The sequence below is a fragment of the Thamnophis sirtalis genome, unplaced genomic scaffold (genome assembly GCF_051295495.1).
Source record: "Thamnophis sirtalis isolate CommonGarterSnake01/CBP01778 unplaced genomic scaffold, rThaSir2_p1.2 scaffold_6, whole genome shotgun sequence".
Taxonomy (NCBI): domain Eukaryota; kingdom Metazoa; phylum Chordata; class Lepidosauria; order Squamata; family Natricidae; genus Thamnophis; species Thamnophis sirtalis.
In genome coordinates, this window is record NW_028261386.1 from 99023657 (window position 1) to 99050932 (window position 27276).

Below are 27276 nucleotides of genomic sequence, written 5' to 3' on the forward strand. Positions count from 1 at the left end.
TTGCATGATTAATTTGGTATCCAATATTTTTACTATTTTGTTTTAGAAAATAAATAGGAAAAAAATAGCTGGTATTTGATGTATTGAGTTAAATTATAGAGGATTCATTCCTTTTGAAGAAATGTGACTTTTGTGCATAGATCTTAGAAAAGTATCAGAATAGCACAAGGCACACTGTCTTAGTTAACAAAGACAAATCTTAATACTAATATGGTCTAATATATTTGGTCCAAAGAGTCGTATGCCCATAATTTATAATTGTGGTTCACTAAGCCAAGGTAGCCAATAAAGTTCTTCCGTACAAAATATGTTGTTTGGGGTCTAAACTAATTCTATTGAAAGAGGACACACATGAATATATTCAGAATTTAATCAAGCATGACAAATTGAAATTCATTTTAAAATAATGATTCTGTTCCCAGTTCGATCTCAATGATTATGCTCTAATCTGAAGCATACTTAACTGATTTTTCCATGCAGCAAAAATACATACAATTGGGTCATAGAATTCTTGTGCAAATGATATACACATACTGGATTTTAAACAATACAATCTTTATTATAAAATATGGATCAATCCTTTGGAACAGATAAAATGTATCAGGAAGAAAATGCTTTAACGATCATAACAGGATCAGCTATAAGCCGATGGATCCATACCGTGACTGAAGCAAAAAATTTATCTTCCTAGATCTTGTGAAAGCCTGATTGATAGAACATATTTTTCTAAATGGAAGGATAATCTATTTCATTCCTTGTACTGAAATGCAATTTAAAAACAACTACAGTCGTTAAGGATTTGTTTTAAAAATTCTAATAAACAGAATTTTGACTTCACCAGAAAAGCCAGTTTTAAGAAAGCAAAATAACAAATGCACTCTAAGGGTCTTCAAAATCCTAGGTGATCTTGGTTCATCTTGACATTTTGAAGGAGCAAAAAAGGCATTTTTGTATGTCTTGAACTTCTGTACATTTGTCAGTCGAGTTCAGATTTGAAAAAGGTTTTGTGTGGTTAATCTCCAGATGCATTTCCTTTTTCTTTCAAAATCAAGCTTCGTGCTGGGTCGAAAATACTCTGGGTCTTGGCTTCTGGGAAAATTAAACTTTGGTATCCAGGGTGACAGAGAAATGTTACTTTAAAGTGTGAAGAGCAGAGGCTTTAGAGATTATTGTGCAGAACTAGAGCAATTGTTACAATGGAAACTAAGATGGACTTTCTGGGTGTGGGGAGGTGAGCAGGAGAAGATTTGTCCTGTCTCAAATATTCATCCATATTCCTCTAGTTATATCTTCAGTATCCACCAGCTTGTTCCTATATGGCAGTGATAGCTAACAGTTTTATCCTCGTGTGCTGAAAATGTGCGCATGCATGCTATCACGCCCGTGTACGTGCCCACACCTACAATGCAATGAACCTCCCTGTGCATGCATGCAGGACCTTCTGCTGCCCCCTCGCATGCACGCAAACCCCTGTGACCCCTACGCATGCACCTCTGTACTCTGACACACCTGCATGCACCCCCTGCATGTGAGCATGCCTGCCACATGCACAGCAGAGACCTGAAAATCAGCTGGCCGATGGGAGGCGTGCGCACATGCGCGGTGGAGCTGAGCTGGATGGTGGCTCGTGTGCCCACAGAGAGGGCTCTGCATGCCACCTGTAGCATGTGTGCCACACGTTCACCATCACGGCTATATGAGATCATATATGACTCTTATATGGAATCTAATTGTATGATAAATATGGATACCTTCTGGTACAAGACAGCAATCTTCATTAATTATGTTATTTGTTATAGTTTAGAATTGGATGCTCTTTTTACTATATTGTTGAACTTAGAGAATTTCTCATGAGTTCCTTAACTACGAAGAGCACTAGATAATCCTTCCACTATTTAGCAATGCCCTATGTTTTTAAATATTTGTTGTGTGGTTTATTTAGAATTGTACTCAGTCTAAATTCACTGATTTTTTGTATGGTGAATCTTACATATAAAGTTCTTACATTCTTGGCCTGGAATTTACTGATTTTGATATGTGCTTTTGTGTACTATTATAGGTATAAAATGTGTGTTTGTGTGCGTGCACATGTATGCATGTACAAATATATTCTAAGCTCAAACCAAACATGATATCTATATTTTATTATCAGAAAAGACCCCAAGTTATTACTGTAATGAAGTTTGTCGTATTTGGTTATTTGCAATAATCAGCTGATTACATTGGACTTCTCTTTTTTTTCTGCAGATGCTGGCTATGATTTATAAATAAATAAATTGCTTCTTGATGAAATTGAAAACAACTAATTTTTCAACACGCCATATTCATATTAGCCAGTTACAGATATTACATATTTCAGAGTCTTGGACACTCTGGCAGTGAAGTTTGTAGGTAATCACCAAAACCGAACATTTTATAAACATTAGGAATCTATTCTTTTTCCTTCCATCTCTTGGTTTTCCATAGTGGCATCAGAGGATGACGCTTCTCCTCCTTCAGCTCCTTTAATTAAAGAGATGTGAACATGAGAAAGTATTAGCTCTACAAAGAAGGACTCAGTCAAAACATCTGGAGTTTAGAAGAACTTTTCACAATATTTGCTCACTGTAATATTAGACACCCACCAAATTCAAAGAATATGTGCAGCTGATGAAAGAAGACATAGTATGTATACATTATGTAACAGCTGAAAAGTAGTGTGCTACCTGTTATTGTGGTGATATTACAAACAAGGCAGCTTCTTGGCTTATGGAACTTCATCTGACGTTGGAAAGCTCCTTAGAAAATTACTTAGTAATGTGGAAAGTTATCACCCAGCCCTCTCCCAGAAAAATGAAATATCCTAGGAAATATTGAAAAGGCAGAATATTATATTTCCCTGGATGTGAAAAGGAAGAAACATGTTTTAAATTGAGAATAGCTCCCTGTAGCTTCCTGCCTTCACCCACTTTGTCAATGGGCCATTAAGAAGGCCAAGCCAGTCCCTTCAGATAATAAGAACAAGAGTTCTCCCCTTCAGCTCCAGGGGGATGGGATTAAGGCATGATAATATTGGCCCCTTTACCCAACTCACCACATGGCATCTGAGAACTCAACCAAACCTGGATTCAAAACGCAGCCTAGAGAGTTGCCCCTGCATGGCCCCATGGGAGTCTGACAACCAATCAGAATACAAGCTCAAGATCAAAGGTCAGAGAGGGCATAAAACCAGGGACTCAGCTTCTCTTCGCCCCTTCTCTTTTCTCCACCAACATTGAAGCATGTGATCACCTTTTCTGTTCAGGACTCAAGCCATGTGGTCCTGTCCACCAATAAACCATTTTCCAAGCAGCCTCCATGTCTCCAGTGTCTTGGAATGCCACTTGGAGCCGAACCCAGAAGGACATTTCTTTCAACAGTAATATGATGCCTTGATGAAGAACATTTCTTAAAGTTATTCAAAGAGTAAAAAGTAGCTTTTGAGTCACAAAAGTATTACCTTCTGACATTGAGAGTTTTGCTAATTTGTGTGGCAGTTCGGACGTTCCAGCTCCGGCAGAAGAACCCAGAATGTCTGGTAAGGCATTTCGGCGCCCTGCCCGTCCGGATGCAGCAAAATCTGTGACTACAGGCTCAACATCAGTCATCTCTGACGTCTTTCCTCATAGCAACATCTCCTGAAAAACACCAAGAATCTCAGCTTCAATAATCTGGGGGCCAAATGTAAGCCAATCTTGGTTTTCAAAAGAGAAGTTACTAGTTTAAGAGAAAAAAGTTACTTCTCTTTTGAAAACCAAAATGTACTTTTCCTTGGTAGAAGAAGATCAGGTCTCAGCACATCAGTTCTGAAACTTTATCCCAAGAGCCTATTTCCTGCCCCCCCCCATCTTCACTTTCTACTTACAGTATTTTAAAAAGCATTCATGAACACAACAAAGAGAAATATCCAGTGACTTCCTGTAACTCTACATATTTGAGTGAACTGTTTCTTTCTTTGTCATTTTTACAATGTTTTTCCAGTCAAAAAAATGAATACTATTCAGAGGAACTTTCTAAAAATTAAAAACAAGTCCTGCCTAGAATTTGAAAATACTGCAGAAAGCTTTGTTTCAAAGCAATATCAAGATTAATATCACTAAATTATCAGGGCCACAGCTAAACTTTTTTGAGTTCGGCGAGAGACGAAGCAGGAGGCAAGGCTGAGGTAAGAACAACTGCTTTATTTGTAACAAGAACTATGTACAAGGCAATTCAGATACGGAGCTGTCAAGCAGGGAAAACCAATTAGCACGCCCCTAGTGGCCTGCGCTTAGCCAAGCTGCGCCTTAGCCAACTAGGATGCGGCTTGGCTTGTTGCTGGCCGCTAGGTCGTAAGTTGAGGACTTTTCTGATCCTCAACACTCCTCGCCCCCAGTGAGAGTGTATGCGCGGACATAGCACATGCGTACTCGCTCAAATAGGTGGTGTGCCGCCGGACCCACCACGAATGCCTCAGTTGGATCGGAGTTGTCGGAGGGGTGAGTCGTGCTCGTGGTAGCTCCTCAACGAAGGAAGTGGAGCTCCGAGTGATGCCATCTTGGAGAGGCCCAGAAGGCGAGTGCAATGAATCAGGTAGGCTGGGCCGTGGAGGCGCGCCGCTAGGGGAAGGAGTACAGCCCGGCTGCCAGCAGGCAGTGGCTGGGTCACTAAGGCCGGAGTGGCCCGTATAAATAAGGCTTCGAAAACCTGGGGGGATGCCGGAATGGTTTGAGGAGAGCATGGAGACGATGGGCAGCAGGTGGTGTCCGGGTAGGAGAGGCCTGACTGTGGGAAGGCCTCGAACTGGAAGTCGTTGGCTGATGACCCCAGTGGTGCAGTGACTGGCTGGAGGGCGGCGGTGTCCAGGGCCCTTGGATCAGTGGTTGCGCTGGTCTCGAGGGGCTTTTGTTGGTAGTGGGGCAAGGGGTCAACTGCTGGCTTAGCAAGTAAGCCGCCACCTTTGCCGGCCAATTGCCCCGAGGGCTTCCTTGGCTGAGCGGAAAGTGTGTTCCGCCCGGCCGTTGCAGGCTGGATGATAGGGGGCGGTTGGCACATGCCGGATGCCCTGCATCCTGGAATGTGGCAGACACGAATTGAGGGCCATTGTCGGACACCACATCTGGCAAGCCATGTGTCGCGAACAAGCAGCGCAAGGGCCTGATGGTACTCTCAGCTGTGGAGGAGGTCATGAGTACCAGCTCCACCCAGCATGAGTACGTGTCCACCATGACCAGGAATACCTGGCCATGAAAAGGTCCAGCAAAATCAATGTGAAGCCGTGACCATGGCCCTCTCGGAGCCTCCCAGTCTCGAGAAGGGACCACTGGGGGGGGGCGAGAAAGTTGGCATGGGGAGCAGAGGGTCACCCAGGCCGCAATCTCAGCATCCAATTGGGCCACCAGACAAGTACAATATGTTATATATAAGAATGCAGTGCTCTAGTCTCTAGAAATGTGTCTCTTAAAGTAAACAAGATATTTCATAATAGAAACGGCTCCATTTTCCAAGAGAGGATCCTATCTTTAGCTTTCTAATGTCCAGGAGAAGAAGGAACTGATTGATGGGGTTGTGTTTCAAGAAAGACAGACCTGAAAGGGCAACTAGAAATATCAGGACTATTTTCTCTCCATTTATTGTCATCCTAGATAAGTTGTTTTGGTGTTTGTTTTAAATTAGAAATAGAGTATGTATTTTTTTAAAAAAAACTTAGATACCTCTTTACTTTTTTTTGTAGCTTAGTTGATTTGCAAACCAATCAAAATGGAACTAGTAAATGTTGCACTATTCAGAGTATAAGACACACCCTTTTCCCTCAAAAAAAGAGGCTGACAATCTGGGTGCGTCTTATACACTGAATACAGCATTTTTTACCTCGCAAAACCCCACCCCTTCACCAAAATGGCCATGCATTGCCTTTAGGAGGCTTTCAGAGTGTTCTTAGGGGCTGGGAAGGGCAGAAATGAGTAAAAAAACAGGCCATTTTTTTGCTCAATTTTGCCCCTCCCCCCCAGCCCCCAAGAGCACCCTATAAGCCTCCTAAAGGCTATCATGCCCTTTTTTGACAAAAAAAATGGGCCATTTTTGGGAGGTCTGCAGAATGCAAAAAACTTTTTTGTTTTAATTTGCATCTTCAAAATCTTGGTGCATCTTATACTCTGGTGCGTCTTATACTCTGAAAAATATGGTACTTAAAATGCTTATGATGGAAAAAACTGAGAAACTAGAAATAGGATCAGCAAATAACCCAACACTGTTCTGGATTTTACTTTGTAGTATTACAGCACCTTGGATGTAATCCCCAACTATACGAAACATCACTCGAACACCATCAACACTGGCAGAATCACTATCAGTTAATTGCAAAAGGCAGCTTTGCTTGAAACTGCTTACATCCTGCAACAGTACCTTTAACACCATCAAACAACCCCATCTGCCCATCCCAGGTCCTTAGGAAGAACTTGATAGGTGGATAAAAATGTCAACTCCACTCTGAACATTTGGCTGATTGTGCAAGCAACCATAATAAAAATAGTTGCTGTCCTTAGATTAATTCATTTTTGGGGGGAGAAATGTGCATTCTCATCTTCAGTGAAATGGCCAACGTTAACAAATGCAAAGAGATTTAGATAACATAGGAATAGAGGACAATTCTTAACAATTAACTCTTTATAACTCATTGTAAAGATATTTGTGGGTGCTAACATGTTTATTAGTACAAAAGTCCACTTACCCTGACTGCTGTCCCTTAAGGAACTTTTTTCTAAACGTTCAAGCCAAAAACACTGCCAGTATGATTTTACAAACTAATGAAAACAAGATAATCCCATTTTATATGATCTACAAAGAAAAACTATGGGAGGAAAACTGACAGGAAAGGGAAAAGGAAAGCAAGCAGATTCAGGCACTAATTCGTAGCATTTTAATATTCTTTTCATGATCAAGCCAAATGGAAATTAGCTGCTCACACTTCAAACAAGCACCTCTGACAAGAATATCACAATCATCGGCTCCCACAAGTGAAGTCAAGATGGCAGTTTCTTGCCATCTGTTGCTGTTGCTGCTTTGGTTATTTACAGAATTGTTGATTGCAGTAGCCTGTGTGTGTGATGTTTGCTTTACAGGGAAACATTAAACAATATGACATGTTAGCTGCTGTCATACTGAAATATTTTCTCTTGAATGAAAGATAGTCCTTGGCCCTAGATTGTGGCCATGACAGCCCTACATATAGCAGAGTGAAACCAAGGCACGGGATCAAATTACAGTAATTTTCCAGGGGTCTAATGGAGTGCTCTCATAAATTAGTGGAATCTTTGCTAACATTGAACATCTAAAATTAGTCCTAAGAGATACATTTCCACCTCTTTAGTCTCATATCTAAGTATTTATATAGATCAGGGGTAGTCAACCTTTTTATACCTACCACCCATTTTTGTATCTCTGTTAGTAGTAAAATTTTCTAACCGCCCACCAGTTCCACAGTAATGGTGATTTATAAAGTAGGGAAGTAACTTTACTTTATAAAATTTATAAAGCAGAGTTACAGCAAACCCCTATCGCCCACCATGAAAGCTGGAACGCCCACTAGTGGGCGGTAGGGACCAGGTTGACTATATAGATCTTCAGACACAGCAGTATTTGTACATCAGTCATCTGTTATGGTACGTGCATGAAAATGCATACAGTATCAGACAACAATTAGAAAATGATTTACTGGAATATTTAACCAATCTACTAACCATTGCATGTTAAATCAAAACACAATGCTTGGTAGCATTCCCTTTCCAGGGGTAGGGTTCAAAAATTTCAGCAATGGGTTCTCTGCTCGGTTGCTGGGTGGGTATGGCCATGGTGGACATGGCCTAGTCAACCTCCTGCCCCATGGCAGACAGGGGAACGTTTTCATCTTCCCCAGGCTCTGCAGGCTTTTCTCAAGCCTTTGGAAGGGCGAAAATTGCCTCCCCCAGGCTCCAGAGGCCTTCTGGGAGGCATGTTTTCCCCCTTCCCCAAGCCTCCACACGGGCCCTGCACTTACCTCGCATCCAAAAATGGGCCGCATGGAGACTCCTGAGAAGGGTGTATTGGGGTGGCAGGGGCAGTGTGTGGTGGGCAGAGCCAGCCAGGGGTGGGATTTGGAGGCTCTCCGAACCAGCCATAACATTAACTACGGGTTCTCCTAACCCGGGTGAACCCGTAGCAACCCATTTCTTAATTAATGTGCAGAAATACATAATACAAAAACTAAATGCTTAGCAAGCACATTACTACATGTCAACTTAGAAACAAGTCCCACTGAATTTGATGAAAGTTATTCTTAAGCAAGTATAAATAGGATTTCCACATAAATTAGTTGAATCATCCATTTTTTTCACTTCATTTTTCAAATGAAGTGTTATATTCTAACTTCCCCTTTTCATGTTTTAGCAATACTGTAATCATTAAAAGATTGACAATTTCCATTATTTTTATAGTCTGGAACAGGGGGACACAGTCTGATGCTTTTCGGACCTTTTGGAATCCAACAGGGATCACACTTCATCATGGCCAAATTGGTCATTGTCATAATGGTAGTCTAAGATACCTGTATGGCATCAGGTTTTCTATCCCGTTTTAAGAAAATAGCCTACATTATTCAAGACCATCACTTCACTAACTTGTGTAAGAACATACAGGATTAACACCAGGTTAACAATAAACAATGTATTACTGAAATTGTTGCTAGAACTAGTGTCAAGGTAATGAACATAATGGTGTGTGTGTGTGTGTGTGTGTGTGTGTGTATATATATATATATATATATATATATATATATATATATGTGTGTGTGTGTGTGTGTGTGTGTGTGTGTGTGTGTGTGTGTGTGTGTTTTTAATTTGTGCTGATAAATAAATAACGGGAGACTAGTATAGATCTATTTCAAGCTATTTAGCTCTCATCAGCTAGCCATACCCTTACTGGGATTCGAACCTGTGCTGTATTGCATCTTAGGCAAACGTCTTAGCCATTAAGCCACAGGTCTCCTCCTTATCAGCTATATATAGAGAGCTGGTATCATTTTCTGACTGAAGAAACACCCCCCCCTCCAAGTTTTGCTGTTTTGTAACAGAGTTAACCAATTAGAGATCCAAGTCTTTGCAATTCTACCCAGAAACAAATAACCAACTTAATTGATTTTCCCAATATCATTAATCTTTTTGGCTGATCCTATCTTCTTAATATAATTCAATATTTCCATATTTAACCCTTCTATTCTAGATTCTAGGGTGGAAAAATAGAATCCTGAATGCCTGTCAGATTTACTTTCTGCCCTATCTTATACAAACTAATCAGGGACGGGTTGTTTTGTGTTTTTTTGTGTTATTGTGATTTCTATTTTCTAAGAACTGCCAAATCTTTTTTTCTTCCCTAAATAGTTCATTGTCCTCTTTCCAGGGCCAGATCTACATTCTTTCACAAGAATGAATCCAACACATTTGAATCCAACACTTTTCTACTTCATGCTGTATTAGGTCCAGTTGAAAAGGTTAATGTTTTAATTTTTGAGGTCAACTGAGTTGCTTAATTGGTTTATAAAGATCTTCAATGAAGTTGTTGAGAAAATTGCTCTTAATTTATCCCTTTTTAAAATGATTTGAGGTGACTGCTAAAACAAAACAAAATAACCAATATGAAAATTAAGTGTTCCACAAATCTGTATTGTGTTTGCTACAAGGTAAGCTGTATATTTAGAAGAAATCCAGTCATGTTTCTGGTCAGGGTTTTCATTCTAATGTATAAATCAACTTATGTGAGGCTTGGCTGATTCCATTTTTCCATAAAAAATAAAATTATATAAATTTAACAGTTATATAATTATATAATACAATTATTGTTCCTTTACAATAGGAATCCAAACATTCTTTAGCTGTTTATTCAGGTTTTCAATCCTCTATTCATATATGTTAATTTATTATTAACTATGTTGGCATTAAAATACTATTTTCTTCCTTATTCCTACAGTATTGGATAACAGCTTCAAAATATATACAGGGTTACCCTTCAGCACCCATTATGTGGGTAGCAAAATCTAGTGATTACTGGATAGGATCAAAATGGTATTTATGAGTTGCCTTAGGCCAGGGGTGTCAAACTCGATTTCATTGAAGGCTGCATCAGGTTTGTGTTTGACCTTGGGAGGGCCTGGAGGGAGCATAGCCAGCTTGACGGTATTTGTGCCGGGGGCACATGTGGTGGCCCAAGCACTTTGCCAGTGAAAATGGGCTCCTGAGCTCCATTTTCGACTGTGATGGCCTCCTGCATCACTCTGCCAATGATGCCAGAGCATGCGGCCCTCACAAGCTCTGTTTTTGCTGGCAGAAGCACCATTGGCTGGTCCTTTGCTGTTTCCAGGGCGACCCAGATCTAAACACTGCATGGGCCAGATTTGGCCCACAGTCCTTGAGTATGATATCCTTAGGCTTAGGCTAATGTAATCCCGACTGATCTCTTCAGCTTCCAGTCTTTTTTTGTCTCTCCAAAGAGGTAGACAAAGCTGTGCATATAACATCCTGAAGGAAATATACTGTATATTCATGGATGTGTTCATACAGTTGCTGTCAGGATAAAAGCTTAACTTGAGGACAACTTTTCAAATGTCTACTACCAGATGGCTCAGGAGCTGCTGAAGTGTTACTGATCCATTGGATCTGTACATAGTAGAACGTGTACTTACTCCTGAAGTAGGGCAGGTTGTTTTTTGTTTTGTTTTTCCAAGTAGTAAGAATGGTTCTCTGTCTACTGTCATCAATCCTTCTCTGTTGTGTTCTGAGAGAAAATTGTGTTGCAGAAAATTCCAAGAACAGCAATGGAAGTTTGAACTATCTCATGCTACAACTCCTTGGTTTATTTGCAAGTTCAAAAATTATTTGAATTTTGAATTCAAATATACAAAATTGTTTTGTAGAGTTCATCTTTATTTCCACCTTTCTTACTGTTAACATATTTCTTGATAGGCTGAGATGTGTTATGCTTTTAAATGTCCAAATCAATGTTTCTCAACCTTTGTGACTTTAACAGGGGTAGACTTCAAGTCCCAGAATTCCTCCGCCAGGCTTGCTTTGATTCTGGGAGTTGAAGTCCATCCATCTTAAAAGTCACAAAGGTTGAGAAACACAAGCCTAAATGTTATCGAAAACAAAACACGAATGAGAAAGCGAAGGAACTTATTCCCTGTTGCCAATGTATTTTTGCCTGAAAACTCTAAGTTGTTATTGGATTTGAGTACCAAGATATGCCCTTTCCAAAGATAGCTTAAATATGTGTCCTTCTCCGGTCAGCCTCTTTGTTGGCTTGACTGAACATTTATCAAATCATGCTTCCACCTTTCTTTGCCTTTAGTGTCACTCAGGATGTTTGTTTTTCATACATTCCAGTAAAAATAGATAATATATCAGCAAATTTGTAAGCAACTGAAACTTGGTGTTCCCCTAAATGTTGATATCTCACAAATATGCTTTCCTCAGAAATGAATAGTTTGGCAAATAATCACACCTGCACAGTTACTCACTCAGCATTCCATTCCTCTTGTGAACCAGCACATTTAGAATATCCAAACTGCTGTAGATTAATAGGCAATAAATCATTTCTACTCCCAATACTCAGTTGGTGACACTGCACTAGTCCTGATGCAATTAAACATTTGAGTTCTTGTATAAAGCCCACCTTGGACATAAACATTACCATCTGCTTCATATCAGTAGAACAATTTATTATGCCTACAAGGTCATATTTACAAAAGTCTATGCAGCAAAATATTTGCAGGAGACTTAATAACATAGCAACCTTAACTCTGTATCCATCATAAGTGAGAGCAATCATACCTTCTACAGAGGTGAATTTGTCCATTGCATTATTTCTCCCATTCAAAACCCCCAAACGAACAATACTTTTCTCATTAACTTAGGAGGCTGTGTGTCCTTAACTAGAAACCTAGCCAATTGCTACCTTATTTTTTTTAATATTCCAGTTATTAATCTCTTGCTTTAAGAGCTAAACATTTTTAATAAGCATTATATAGATCTCTGGAGTTGTTATCTTCAGATGTCAAATATACAGATCCTACATTAATATTAACATCACGTAAATGGACAGAAGGACAAAGCTTTGGTGCAAATCTGTACCCTTCCTTGTCAGAAAGGGGATATTGTCTGCTTCCTTTTATTTATAGGTGGATTAAAAATAGATATCCATTCTTTATTTATGTGACATTACTAGTTGCAAAAGGGTCCTATTATTACTTTCTAACTCATGCCTTACTAATATTACAATAGTTTCTAGAACATAATTAACAAGATGTCATTTATTATATGTTATAATAAAAAAGTGGAAACAAATGAAGCATAGTTTTATAGCAAAGTCATCTTCAAATAGCTTACCCACTTTCATTGTCAATGTTTTTGAAAGTCTGACATCATTCAAACATGATATAGAAAATTATAAGTTTATAGTTAATGAATGCAAGTTATTAATGGTGTTATCACAGGGTGATTCATTTGCTTGAAGTATTTATATGTACTTTTCCATTTCAGGAGCAAGGCAATGTATAACAAAATAATTATTACATTTTAAAAAAAAATAGCAGCCAAGAAAGAAATAGACAGCAGAAGAGCAATACTGTATTAATTAGAAAAGAAGATGCCTCTGAAGGTAAGACTTCATACCCTTGAAAAAGGAAGAATAAAAGGAAAATATCATATAAATGGAGAAAAATCATGCACATGTCCAGCTTACACCTAAAGTTGCTACTCCAGCTGCAATAAATCCTAGTCATTTCTTCTATCTACTCAACTCATTTACACAGTTTCATGTGTCTATGCAGATATTATGGGTTAGCCATTGGATCGGAAATCAAAAAGATGTTGAAGAGAGAGCCAGGACTCTCCTATTTTTCATAGGTTTGTATGGTAGCTTGGGACAATGCAACTTTGAGTAAAGGAGACACTGACAGAGTGCAATAAGGTTCAGCTTATGGCCCTAGTGTATGTTCTAAAAGGAAATGGAATGTTCTGACACATTTTGAACATCATTAGTACAAACTTGTCAGAAGCCCACTTTCCCCAGAAAGACATTTGAGCTAGGGTTTATTACTGTTAAAACAGGAGAGTTGGCTGTAAAATAAAATAGTCCACTGACAAAAAGTGGATCTGCATTTTTGCATGTAACTACCATTCTGTCCTACAAACCCAAACAATCTCACACAGAAATACACAAATACATAGACTTGCGGGCAAAACTCCCTTTCTTCTTCTAGCAGAAACTGTACAACAGAAAAAAGGGGAGGAGAGAGATGGATTAAGAAGAATCTATAGTTGGATTGCAGAAAAAATAAATCTGGGAAAGAAAAACTGTCTGGAGAGGAGATAAGACAAAGCCATGCCAGAAAGGGTTACATTCACCAGATAAACACTCATTATCAAGTCAAAGTAATCTTTCGGCTAATTTTCAAAGGCATCAATGCATTTAAGCAGTGAGGTATGCAAGCATTAGTACCATCCCTTTGCTTTCAACAACCTCTGTTCTTACTGATAATATAATTTCCAATTCACAAGTAATTATTCCAGTAAATTTCTTGAATATACCATATACAAACATCAGCTTTTACATGTTCTTAAGACTGAGCCTTCCACAACTGCCAAAAAAATATTCTGCTTCCTCTAAGTGTCACATATCAAGATGAAGTCTTCCATATGTATACAAGTGAACTGGGTAGTATGCGTGTAAAATATACCTACCACCTCTTTTCTACATTTGATGCTAATACTGGGCATCAAGAGGGTATAATTGCCCAAAGATTGGAATTAAACCAAGAAGAACTTTCCAGATAATCTTGTTGTTCACCTCACTTCAGGGGTGTGTTTTGGTGAAAATAATGTCAGACAGCAGACAGTGGCTCATAAAACTAGGGGTAATTATACCTCAAAATGATTCTGCTTTCTCTAAGGCACATGGCCCATATATCAACAGGAAGCCCTCATTATGTATGGAAGTAAACAGTAATTTGGGGTAATTTGGGATAATGGAGTACTATGTCATTGTTTGTTTGTGAGTTGAGGATCCAGTTGGGACTGCAGTGACTTAAGACATTTTTTTTTCTCTCTCTCTCCCCTCTCTCCTCTGTGTGTGTGTTTGTTTGTGTACAGATATTATTCAAAAACCCCAAAAAAGTGATAATAGGGTCAACCTACTCTCCAAAGCATCTGAAGGCAGGACAAGAAACAATGGAATGAAACTAAGCAAGGAGAGAAGCAATCTAGAACGAAGGAGAAATTTCCCAGCAGTGAGAACAACTAATCTATAGAACAACTTGCCTCTAGAAGTTGTGGGTGCTTCAACACTGGAGATTTTAAAGAAGAGATTGGACAACCATTTGTCTGAAATGGTATAAGGTTTCCTACTTGAGCAGGGGATTGGACTAGAAAACCTCCAACTCTGTTATTCTGTTATTTATGAATCACTGGAATAGAACCATAGGTAACATCTTGCATTCTATGAAGTCCATAGAGGACTAAAGTATAACTGGTAACTGATTGGATCATTAGTAGTCATTGTTGATGAAAGTTATTTATCAGTGTAATGAGAGGTCATTTTTGTTATTCCTCCTTCCCATTGCATTGTAGCCTCTCCACTGTAGGCTCTTCCTCTGCTTTGGAGGGTTGGGAAATTGGTGCAAGGCATGAGGTGTAAGCAGACCTAAGGAGATCACTCAGGTGTCTTCACATGAACTTGCTCTTTTCAGTACATTATTTCTTATTGCTTATGATTAACATCCTCTCATAAAGTATTCTGTTCTTTTCATAGTTACACCAATTTGGTATTTAACTAATGTGTGTGCCATTAACCGTATTCAACTATCTTTTGTAGTTTTTTGTTCTAAGCACAATTCTAAAACTGGGAATAATGATTGTAAAAATTACAATTCAGACTATGCAAAAAGCATTATCTTTGATAATGGCTACTATTATAAAACACTTATAAAATAATTTGACTTTCACAGATTTTTCTTTGCTTTTCTTTGGCTTACATACACATTCCCCTACATCTCACAAAACTCTGGAAAATTTGAGGCTTGTATGGTAGCAGCATCAATATATTGGGGAGTAAAAACTCATACTGCTGGCAGATGCTTTTTCATTGGTTTAGATAATATAGGATGCAATTAAGAAACAACCACAGCATTACTTTTATTATTGACAACATGTACCTCATATGGTATTTACAACTTCTACATTTCATCAAGTTAAATGGCCCCATTGTGTACTTACCTATCTCTTATAGTATCTACCTTCCAACCTACCAAAATAAGGAACAATCAATGGTTCCATGTGATCAATGCAGCATTGGGGGTGTAATGATTTGGGGTGTGTGGGAGGGCAGGGAAGAGATACAGTGTAGTGTAAAACAGAAAACTTGGGAAGAGGGTGTGAAAGCATCCATGGGTGCAGACATCTGGGAAAGCAAAGGAAAAGAATGAGATTAGTGAGGAGGGGAGGAATCCCCATAAATAAAAAGTAGATACTTGGAGTTATGTCTTCCCCATGAAAAGGACAGGAAGATTGGAATAACCAGTCAGGACCTACTGTGGCCAATTGTATGGACCAGTGATGGGATTCAGCCAGTTCGCACCACTTCGAGAGAACTGGTTGATAACTTTCTAAGCAGTTTGGTGAACTGGTTGTTGGAAGAAATCATTAGGGCAGAGAACCGGTTGTTAAATTATTTGAATCCCACCACTGGTATGGACTGAGCAACAACCTAGTCCCGTAGCCAAACTATGACAACCAGAATTGGAATTTGTTAAGTTGGCTTCAGGAACAGCCAGGAGAAGCACAGGAAATAAGTAGCATAGGCTGTTGAGTTGAACTGCTTAAATTCCTCTAATCTTGCCTCATTCATTTCACTTTGGGCATGCCAGAAAGATTTTATGAATTACTAGAATATTTATTGAAAGGTTTGTTCTTTCTTTCAGAACTAGGAAAAAAGATCTAGATATGATGCTCTGTAGTATAATAGAGAAGAACCTATATAGATATTTGTATAGTATATGGGAATCCTCTCTATAGAATCTTCTCCTTAGGACTCAAAAATAATTCAGAATTGGTCAGATGGAGGAAAAGAGATATATTCTACAACATATCATTGAGTTCCCAGTTGTCTCTCTGCTATAACTGAACTAAAAACAGAATAGGGCCTTCCTTATACATATCCCTGCAAACAGCCTTCTGTTGGTAGTGTGACAATACCTACAAGGTGCAGTGATAAGAGCTGTGGTGATAAGAGTTGTGATGGCACAGTGGTCAGAAGTAGTATTGCAGGGTAATTCTCCCAGCAGTTCAATTCTCACCAGTTCAAGATTGACTCAGCCTTCCATCCTTCCAAGATCAGTAAAATGATTGTTGGGGGCAATATGGTGACTCTGTAACCACCTAGAGATGGCTGCAAAGCACTGTGAAGCTATATATAAATCTAAGTGCTATTGCTATTGCTGCATGAGTAAATTGCTTGATTCCCGTCATTGGGATGCAGATCATCACAGAATATAGAAAGGTCACAATTTAAAGCTCAAGCAAGTACACTCAAACTGAAAGACTTAAGCACTATTATATGTCTATTTCATATGAGAACTGCAGCATCTGTTTCTCAAGAGAAATGAATTTGTTCATAATAGGTAAGAAATGTGCAGACTTCCCACAATCTCAGATCAACCTGACATGCATTAATGCAAATCGTTCATATCACCCTAAGCACTAAAAATATATAACTGAGATTTATAGCCCTAAATCCCAGATGATGGCCTTTTTCAGTATGAAACTACTGAACAGTAGTTATAAATTTATATAACTACTGAATATCATCAGTACCTAAACTTGCTCATATAAATAATTGTTTGATTGTTACTTAGGAACATGATAGCCTCCTAATTGGGCTATCTAAAATAACCTGAGGAGAGGTATTAAAATAAGTATATCAGCTTTGGGGGGAAAATATAGGGAAAGACAAACTGATATTGAGGCCTGAAGTGCCCTTTAATTCTTTTTTTTTCCTTTTGCAAAGCTTGACAGTGGGAATACATTGTGCCACTAACAAGCAGCACGCTGAAGCTGATTCATGTACCATGTTTGGCAGATATCAAACAGCTCCTGTGAGCCATTCTGCATTTATGCACATCAATAAATATCGCCTATGCTAATGTTACAAGGCGCACCAGAAGAAAGACAAAGAAACTGATTCCCTAGCATCACGCACAAACCAAAGGATTCCTTTGTTTACACATTACACTATCCTGAAATGCAGCTTTCAACTGAGATTTTCCACATAGTTGTACCACCCAAGATGTTTTTTTTTCCTTTCTCTTGGGAGCCTTGGGGCTACTTCATATCTCAACAAAACGCAGTTTGCAAATAAAATGCACATAATTTTTTAAACAAACTGCAGGCATGTTGTGGAGCTGAAATTGGCTTCCAATTCCTGAAGCTATAGGCTTGAGAGACTCTGGTATCCTCAGCTAGAGTTTGATTTATTTATTATTTTATTTATTAGACTTCTATACCGCTTCATAGGGCTTTCAGCCCTCTCTGAGCGGTTTACAATTTTTTTTAGCAAATTGAGTCAGCAACTTGCCCCCACAGTCCGGGTCCTCATTTCACCCACCTCGGAAGGATGGAAGGCTGAGTCGACCTTGAGCCAGTGAGATTTGAACCACTGAACTGCAGATCACAGCCAGCTGAAGTGGCCTGCAGTACTGCACCCTAACCACTGCGCCACCTCTGCTCTTCAATTGTATTTTAGCTTGTTTTAAATAAGGTGTTTTTTATCTTTTGTTTTATTACATTTGATTACAGTCTACATTTTTGCATTATTTTGAAGCAGAGGTGGAATTCTACCAGTTTGAACCAGTTCGGGTGAACCGGTAGCTCCTATCAGCTGGGAGTGAACCAGTTCGCACCGACTTTGAAGTGGGACAGCCCGCCTGTCCGTGCGCTATACTCACCTATATTTCCTTTTCTAAAGCCCAGCTGATTGGTGCAGCAGAGTAGATTACTGCGCCTCAGCTGTTTTTCTTGCCAGCATTAATGCAGAAGGTGAGTTTTAAGTGAACTGTGCATGCACGCGCAGCAAACCGGTTGTTAAACCGGTAGTACCCCACCCCTGTTTTGAAGGCTATGAGGGGCAGATAATCAATTTACCTTTTGTGTGCATATGTGTATACGTACACACACATATACTACACAAGGTATTTTCGTTCACAGATCAGATTCTTGATTAATCTGAAAAGAATTTTGTTAAATGTAAAAAAAGCTGTTAGGCAGGTTTTATAATGAGAATATTCCATATAATTTGGAGGAAATAAACATTACAGATTAGATCTTGAGGAACTGTGGTCAAAGGAATGAAATAATGCATTTGCTTAGCCCAGCTCTTTGTTTCCTGCTCCTTGTTAAGATTCCCCACTATACTTTTTTCAGGGCAAAAGAGAAAGAAGCTGGATGTTTTATACTATACTTGCATGACTCATTTCTAAATTAACATGTCCTTCATGTCAAACAGAGAAATTTAATATCACATTAGGACAGGCGTAAACAATCCACAACTCACAACGAGGCCCCAAGCTATTTATTTGCAGCTTCCAGAATGACCATGCTGAGTTGAGCAGCAACAGTCAAATTGTAGAAATGGTTTTTCACATTAAAAGGAGCGGGGAAAACATATACAATTGGAAATCTAAATAGATTCTTGGATAGATAGTCATGGAGAAAATCTATCTATGTGGTTGCTGAGAGTTAACATTGATATGATGGCTCACAAGCAATAAATCAAAACTAGGTTCAGGCTAAACAAACATGTTTGATTGAACAAACATGTAGTGGATAATTGAGCTGTACAACTGAATAACAAGCTTATTGTGTATGAGCATTAAGGCCTGAGACTTCACTCTCAAGCTACTGCCATTACTCAAAAGTTCAATACTCTTAACCATATTGCTCTTACTAGCATGGGTGAGGCTGGTAATAAAATGTTGCAGTTGATTACTAAGTACATATTTACTTTATAAAGTAGACAGAAAGAAACACACAACTCTACAAAGGCATTTTATGTTTTTAAGTTATATTTCAAATTGCTAGCTTCCCAACTGGGCTTTCAATGAGACACACAAATGATTTTAAGAACAATGAATGGGAGAATAAACATTCTTTTCTACCGAAAGTAAAAACAGGAAAGTCAAAATAGGAACTAAACTATCCAAACTAGATTTCTGTATGTTTTATATGCAAGGTTGGGAACAAATCATAAATAAATGTTTTAAATTGTTGGTCAAGAACCAGGGATTATTGGCAAAGGCACCCTTCTTTGGTCTTGTCTGCCTGACAGCTTTAAAGGAGAAACTTGAAGGAACGTAAAACAGAAGAGTGTTGACCAGAAGCTAAGCTGCCTGTAGCTTATGTTTCTAGGATGCAAAGGAAGGGGATCTTTGCGGCAGTAAAGAGATATGGGGTAACATGGGGTTTTGAATAGTTGAATGGATGGAAAACAGGGTACATTATAACTTTTATGTCAATTTTTGTTGCATGGAAAGGATGGGGAGATGTGCAGTTTTTTGTAGGTTGCTATCTAGTTTCATTTAAAAAAAACATTCAACTATTAAAAAAGAAGTGTAACAAAGGGAACCATGATGGAGATTGAAATAGAGGCAACCTCCGATCAAATGCTGGTGCTCAGATAGTTATAAATCTGCAGAGGATTTAAGGTAGAACTCACTAACTGCACGAATCTGTTATTTATTGTAGACTAAAAACATGAGTGGCCTTCTTCTCTTCAACCATTAATCACAGAAAAAAGACCAGATATTTGCCCCTTCCGTGAAAGGATGTTGCTTATAATTCCATATACCTCTGCATACCTTAAGATTCTGCCCAGAACCTTTAAGAGGCTTGTAAGTGATCCTGTTTTGCTTTCAAATTAAGGAACTTAATCAAGTAGATGAAAATAATGCAAAGAAATGGAGGTCCAGATACAGGCTCGGCCAACACCGCTGAAGAGGTATCGCCACTCTTGGAATTGACTGAAAGTGAGTTGCCTGGAAAGAAGCGCCCAACAATTCCCTAACTGACATAAGGTGCTCATTCGCGCGCTGCTGATTATATTGCCAACCAGGAAATTCATGATCTTTTGAGTGATTGCGAACTTAAGTATTGTTTTGTGGACAAATACAAAGGAACTGCTTTTGTCAACTTATCGAATGGGGAACAGGCAGAATCAGCCATTAAGAAATTTCACTTGAGCAAGCTGTGAGGCAAGAAGATTACAGTGCAACTACAACCCACAGATGCTCTCTTGTGCATTGCCAATCTGCTCTACCTTTATACACAGCAGCAGTTTGAAGACCTGGTTTGAGCATTTGGGAACATAGAGCATTGCAAAGAAATGAACAAAGAAGTAACTCACATCAGGCACTAATTCTTCAAAGGGGAGGGAGTGGCAGTTAGTTTTAGTTTAGTTTAGTTTTCCCTTTATTTGTATGCCGCCCTTTTCCCTGGGGGGACTCAGGGCGGCTCACAGTTCAAAAAGGGGGGGGGGAGGACAAACAATTTTCCAACATGAAGACAATACAACATATTAAAAAGAAAACACAACAGTCACACAATTCGGGTGGGGTTAGAATCTTAACCCCAGGCCAGCCGGGACAGCCAGATCTTTAAAGTGGCGCGGAAGGACTGGAGGGTGGTGAGGGTCCGAATCTCCACGGGGAGTTCGTTCCAGAGGGTCGGAGCAGCCACCGAGAAGGCTCTCCTCCGGGTAGTTGCCAGTCTGCACTGGCTGGATGATGGAATTCGGAGGAGGCCTAATCGATGCGATCGTATCGGTCTAGTGGAGGTAATTGGCAGTAGGCGGTCTCTGGCAGTTAATTACAGCAATACTTAGATACAATAGATTTAAATTTTTTTGGAAAGAAGAGCATTAGTGAATCCTATGGATTAGGAATACACATATACTTACATGTATAATGAAACCATTATCCACATTGTTGCCAATAAAACAATCACATGGACTCACCCATAATATCAAAGGAGTCCAGCTGTACATGAGATTATTTCACCACTCTATAGGCAAGAACATTGGAAGTATATATCTAGATTCTTAAAGTAGTTTTTCTCTGAAACATTAGTTCTCTACTTCTGGCCAGGTAGAATACCCCTTTTAAGAAGCAAAAATCTATAAAAATCCAGAGTTTTTAAAGGATTAGAAAGTTGAGTGGTCAGCTCAGTAAGCCTTGTCATTGTCTTCCCAGAAACTGTATCATTCTATAGCTGAAGGATGAAGGTTCAGGGCTGCTGATGAATACATCCTCCATTATGTGCACAATAGCAATAGCACTTATATGCTGCTTCACAGTGCTTTACAGCCCTCTCTAAGCAGTTTACAGAGTCAGCATATTGTCTCCAACAATCTGACTCCCAATCTCGGAAGGATGGAAGCTTGAGACAACTTTGAGCCTGGTGCCAAATTGCAGGCACCCTGCAGTCAGCAGAAGCCTGCAGTACTGCATTCCAAACACTGTGCCACTACAGGTCTTGAATGAAGGGCAAATCATGGAAAGTTAGCAAGTTCTAGCCCTCCCTTTTCCTATGAACCCAATGCATCTGATATTAGTTAAAGGAGAGATTATCTTTTGTTCTTAAAAGGAAGGGGCCTTCTTGGAATCAGGAGGTGTGGAGGCAAAATGGGTATTGATTTGGGATGCAATGCAGATACCTAAGCTTGTATAGCAAGAATTTCAGGAGAAAATAATGCCCAACACTATGAAAGCAGAAACTATCAACTTTAGGGAGAAGAGAGAGGAAAAAGGGGAATCATATAGAATTGTATGAACAACTCTAGCTCAACTGCTGCAGTTTCCATGCAATGAACATTAATTTTTTAAATTCATAACTCCATTGATGTTTGTAAACAAAAATAACAAATTAAGATAAAGTAGTGAAAAGAAAAAAGCAAACAAAAAGCAAACAGAGTGCAAGAAAAGAGAAACAGAAAAAAAGCTATAAATGGCTTCCAATATTCTTCACAGCAGCTGTAAGTGCAAATATATTTCTATCTCTAAAATTATGTTGTATTCTTTTTCTTTCTATCATCTCTATGTAATCTTCAAAACTATACGTTTTGCCCCCCCCCCTCACTTTTATGCAAAAAGTCCATAAAGATCAGTATATGAAGAGTAGTATGAAATGTACCAACAATGAAAATACTTTCTTTTCCTTTATAAGTTTGTTTTCCAGAACTTCTGTACAAGAACCTTCATTTGTTTTGCTAGCACGGGAGACACATCGGATGACGAGAAGCAAAAAAAAAGCCTCTTCGGGGGTTCTGAAAATCAGACCAATTCCCTTTCTGTCAATACCCATCTGCTTTTGGTAGAGATTTTGAGACAATACAACTTCTAAATGCAACATGAACTAGGAAATACTAAAGAACTAACTCCATTATAACAGAGTGTACTCCCTATATTAGAAAGGAAAAATCAAAGAGGAGTGTACCCAAGTCAGGGAAGATGTCTGTATTTTGGGGGGTCAGTGTGTGTTTTTATCATAATTAAAGGATAAAAGAAAGTCTATTTGTAGTTGAGAAGAAGTGCAACTAAATGAAAATGCTTCATCTGATTTGAAGAACTATCAGGATAAGCATAGAATTAGGTGCTGTAGATCTTTGTGAGAGGTTTTTTGGGGAAATGTGACAGATCAGCACCATACATAGATTGGTGTTATCCTCTCTAGGTTTCTAGGGGACTTTTACTAACAAAAAATTAACATAATTAGGCTTATACTATAACTATACTCCTATCTATGTCTAGCTAATTCCCACACCACCTATAACAATGTCGGTTGAGCATCAACTGAAGTTATCAGCTAACTTTAAGCCACCTGCAAGTTGGCTTCTGTCAGTGGCTTTTCCAAACTGTGGCAACAGCACTGACTTTGTAGTTTTCAGACTATGCTATGAGAGAAGGTACATTTGCTTTATAAGTTACTGGTTGGCTGTAGTTCTTCTACTAGAGGGCTGAAGCTGCTAACTCTGTCATTTCCTTCACCTTATCTGTTGCTGATCTGGTAAAATCAACTTCTCGTTACCTCAGTTACTTGTTTTGCTGAGGGCTGCTCCACTCCCTTGGCTGAAAATGTTTGCTTTTGGCTCCCCCACAGCAAATGTGTCTACTCAAACACCCACACTCCTAGTACCGCTCAGCATTTTACCTTATAATTGAGACCAGGTGTGGTAGAGTGTCCTTCAGACTGCCTTGAAGTCCCATGGGGAAAAACAAAGGGAAAAACTAATGCTAGCTACTGACAGACTTCCACAACTATTAAGCCATTGAGCATCACATCTTCAATTGCCTTCTTTTAATTTTAGTAGCTGTAAAATTGACAGAGGGGGCTACCCTGTTCCCTCCTTAAAGATAATATCCTGTGAGATAGTATTAGCAAGTAGAGTTATATGTTGTAGAATTTTCCATTCCTACAATCAGTATTCCCAGTGATACCATCTGGAGTTTATATAGTGTAAAATTAAAAGGGAAGTACAATAATTTTTGGCCCACACTCAGATATGGAAGCTTATTGGGGGATTTTAAGCCAGTCACTTTCTCTCAGTTCAATCTATATCACTGTGTTATGTAGGAATGAGGGATGATCTCCCCCCCAAGCTGTTCTTGACGGATAGGTGGAATATAGATTATATATATGAATATAATATATTTATAAATATAATATAATATAATATAATATAATATAATATAATATAATATAATAATATAATATAATAATATAATATAATATAATATAATATAATATAATATAATATAATATAATATAATATAATATAATATAATATAATATAATATAATATAATATAATATAATATAATATAATATAATATAATATAATAATATAATATAATATAATATAATATAATATAATATAATATAATATAATATAATATAATAAATATAATATAATAAATATAATATAATATAATATAATATAATATAATATAATATAATATAATAAATATAATATAATATAATATAATATAATATAATATAATATAATATAATATAATATAATATAATATAATATAATATAATATAATATAATATAATAAATATAATATAATATAATAAATATAATATAATATAATATAATATAATATAATATAATATAATATAATATAATATAATATAATATAATATTATATAATATTATATTATAATATAATATAATATAATATAATAATATAATATAATATAATTATATATATAAAAGTTTTTTCCCGATACCTACCATGGTTGATAATTTTTAAAAAAAACTGAAATCCATTTTTCAGATATGATTTTGTTATGCCCTTAAAGCAGTGCTATGATTTTTCAACTTAATTTGTAAGAATCCTTGGCTTTTATCAATATGTCTTAACACAAAATAATTTATACATAGAGAATCATAGCATCTGAAGAGCAATTCGAACTTTTCTGTTCTGCAAGTTTACTTTTCACACTAGTTTCATAAGAGCAAAGGCTTTACATTACAACCATTAATCAATGCTCATCTACTGTAGATACATGATGCATAGATTTATTATTATGCAATCTGCAAATGCCTAACTACTTCAAATACATTTTAAGGAAAATGGACGCTGTCTATCTCTACATCTAATTCTGCCAGGAGATATAAACCTTTCTTCTTTGATAAAGAAGAAAAACAAACAAACAGGGACAAAAGAGAATGCTTATTTTAGGTGGCCATATTAAGAAAAATATCACACTTGGCCAATAAAGAATTCTGTTCTATTCTATTCTAAAAGAAACCAGCACCAGGGTAAATATAAATTGCCTCAGTTCTGCTTGCTATATAGATGAAAAGAAAGAACAGCTGTGCTTACCCATTGCAATTGGTCAGATTTCTGAAGATTTCTGGCTTAACAAGATATAAACAACCGGCTGGCACATCCTGCTCAATTTCTACCACTTGGCTTTCCCTACCACTGAGAACAGCTATATTCCAGGCATTTTGGTTTGCTCCCCTCCAAACAAATCCATAATTGGAAACCAAAAATAAATTATTGACCTCCGAAATAAACCACAGGAACTTCTGCATTAGGCTTAATCCATTGCATTGGCAGGAGAAAACTATGGAAAACAACCAAGCTAGTTAACTCTAAGCCTCCACTGTTTAGAATTCTGTGTTTGTGTACTGAGAAAGACATGGAATCAAAGCACTTGATTACTCTATTGCCAGGTGGATTGTTGAATACGCTAGCTATGAAGGCTATTTCAGGAAAAATAGGCTGATCAAGTAGGCTTAATCTGAGCCAATAAAAAGTAACATTTTGCATCTGTTCAACAGGGAGCATTTGCATTTTGCTTTACATAACTGTTTTGGGGAACTTTTCTGTTTTTGTTTTTGTTTGTCTTGGGCCAAATATCTGTTATTTTTCAAATATTTTTAAATATATATTTCAAAAATAATAACAAAATATGATATATTAACACAAATTTGATATCACACCGGCTTCAAGCAGCTTCTAAAATTATACAGTTTTTATTGATGCTTAAATATCTGCTCTATTTGCTAATATTATCTCATGGGATATTGTCTCATTCTACAATGTTTGTGAAACATGAATGACATCAAACTGGATATTACAAACATATGCTAAAGCAGGTTTATGCCCATAATTAATACACTTACAGGTTGTAGATTTTAGATTTTAAATGTTTAAAGTCAACTATTGCTTTCCATTCACTTTGTGATACATCCAACCAAGAGCAAAATGCTGCAACCCTTTAATTTGTGCCCAACTCACCCAGCCTAATGTAATGAAGTAAATTAGAGAAATCTTAAAGAAAGTACACACAACAAAACTTAAACAAAATATCTTTTCAATTGTATTTCTATTCAGAGACATAGGTGCTTACTTATCTCCTATATCAGGGGTATCAAATTTCCGTTGTCACAGCGGTGTCACATGACATATCACAACTTTTTTCCCTTCACTAAACCGGGCATGGCCATCGTGTGATGCATCCCACCTGTGGGCTGCGAGTTTGAGATACGTGTCCTTTATGAAAATGTCTGATTTGTAAATATGCTTAACTATATCAGGACCAGTATGTGGGTCTAAAAAAGGACCAGGGAGGGGGGTTTCTTCTTGATGTTCTCTCCTCTCCCCTTTTGTTAAAAAATAATTTTGACCTAAATTATTATCTGAATTTGTACATGTCCAGTGGTGGGTTGCAGGTGGTACGCCCCGGTACGGGCATATCGGAGCCTGCCTGGAGCACTGGATACCATTCCAGTACAGTGCTCCAAAGGGCCCACCCACCCACCCGGGTTCCTTACCAGTCTTTTAAGCCTTCAGCGCTTCCATGCACGCGCGATGTGTACAGTCCCTGCGTGACGCTCTGCTGAGCAGCTGGAGAGTCACAAAGGCTCACGGAGGTGCTAAGATGCATACGTCTGCTGCGCACGTGTGCTGCACATGCTGTCGGGTCCATTCCAACCATACCGGTTGGAACGGGATCCGTAACCCATCACTGAACATGACATAATACTCTAGTTGATTTCCTAATTTGGGTATGGTACATTGCATTAATCCCACCATTGATTTTTATAAATAATAGCTTATGAATCTGCATTATATATGGAATCAACCACTGGAACTTACTCAACAAACTATGGCTACCGTGAGAAGAAAGTCTGAGTCAAAATCCAGAAATACTGACACGGGACTCTGGATAGCTCATAAGGTGGCTCCACAGCTGCACTCAGAAACCAACACACATGATTTCTGGAACAAGGCATATAAATTTGGTTTACACATTATATGACAGCTGTCATGGGTGGGTTTACACTATCTTATGCAAAAACTGCATAAAATAGACACACCAGGGAATTATACAATGGATCTTACTGAATTGGTAGAGTAACTGGATAGCTATATTGAAAATTTTCATTACATCTGATTCCATCCATTTAACATTTGCTTCACACCACAACTTGAAAAGGTATAAATAAAGATAAATACCTTTCAAGTCATGTTGATTTCATATAATATGGCCATAGAAGCAACAGAACAGCAATAGAGAACCATTGCCATCTTCAGGAATATTTTTTTTTCTGTTCTCTGGTCTAGTCCATAGCCCTAAAAATCTAAGAAGAGGTCAGTCCACTTCTAGCTCAGATAAACCACCCACATATT

The 27276-nt window shown here is 38.0% G+C and overlaps 1 protein-coding gene across 2 annotated transcripts in view; it reads right to left on the reverse strand.

Annotated features, from left to right (window-relative positions):
• Positions 1-534: 534 nt before the first annotated feature.
• PKIB (cAMP-dependent protein kinase inhibitor beta) overlaps positions 535-27276 on the reverse strand; it is a 54414-nt gene continuing 27672 nt past the window's right edge. For both annotated transcript variants that reach the window (XM_087718538.1, XM_087718537.1), the window contains 2 exons: positions 3479-3656; positions 535-2502 (listed from right to left, as the gene is read on the reverse strand). In XM_087718538.1, the coding sequence (XP_087574664.1) occupies positions 2423-2502; positions 3479-3626 (228 nt within the window). In that variant the 5' untranslated portion in view covers positions 3627-3656 and the 3' untranslated portion in view covers positions 535-2422. The remainder of the gene's footprint in view (positions 2503-3478; positions 3657-27276) is intronic.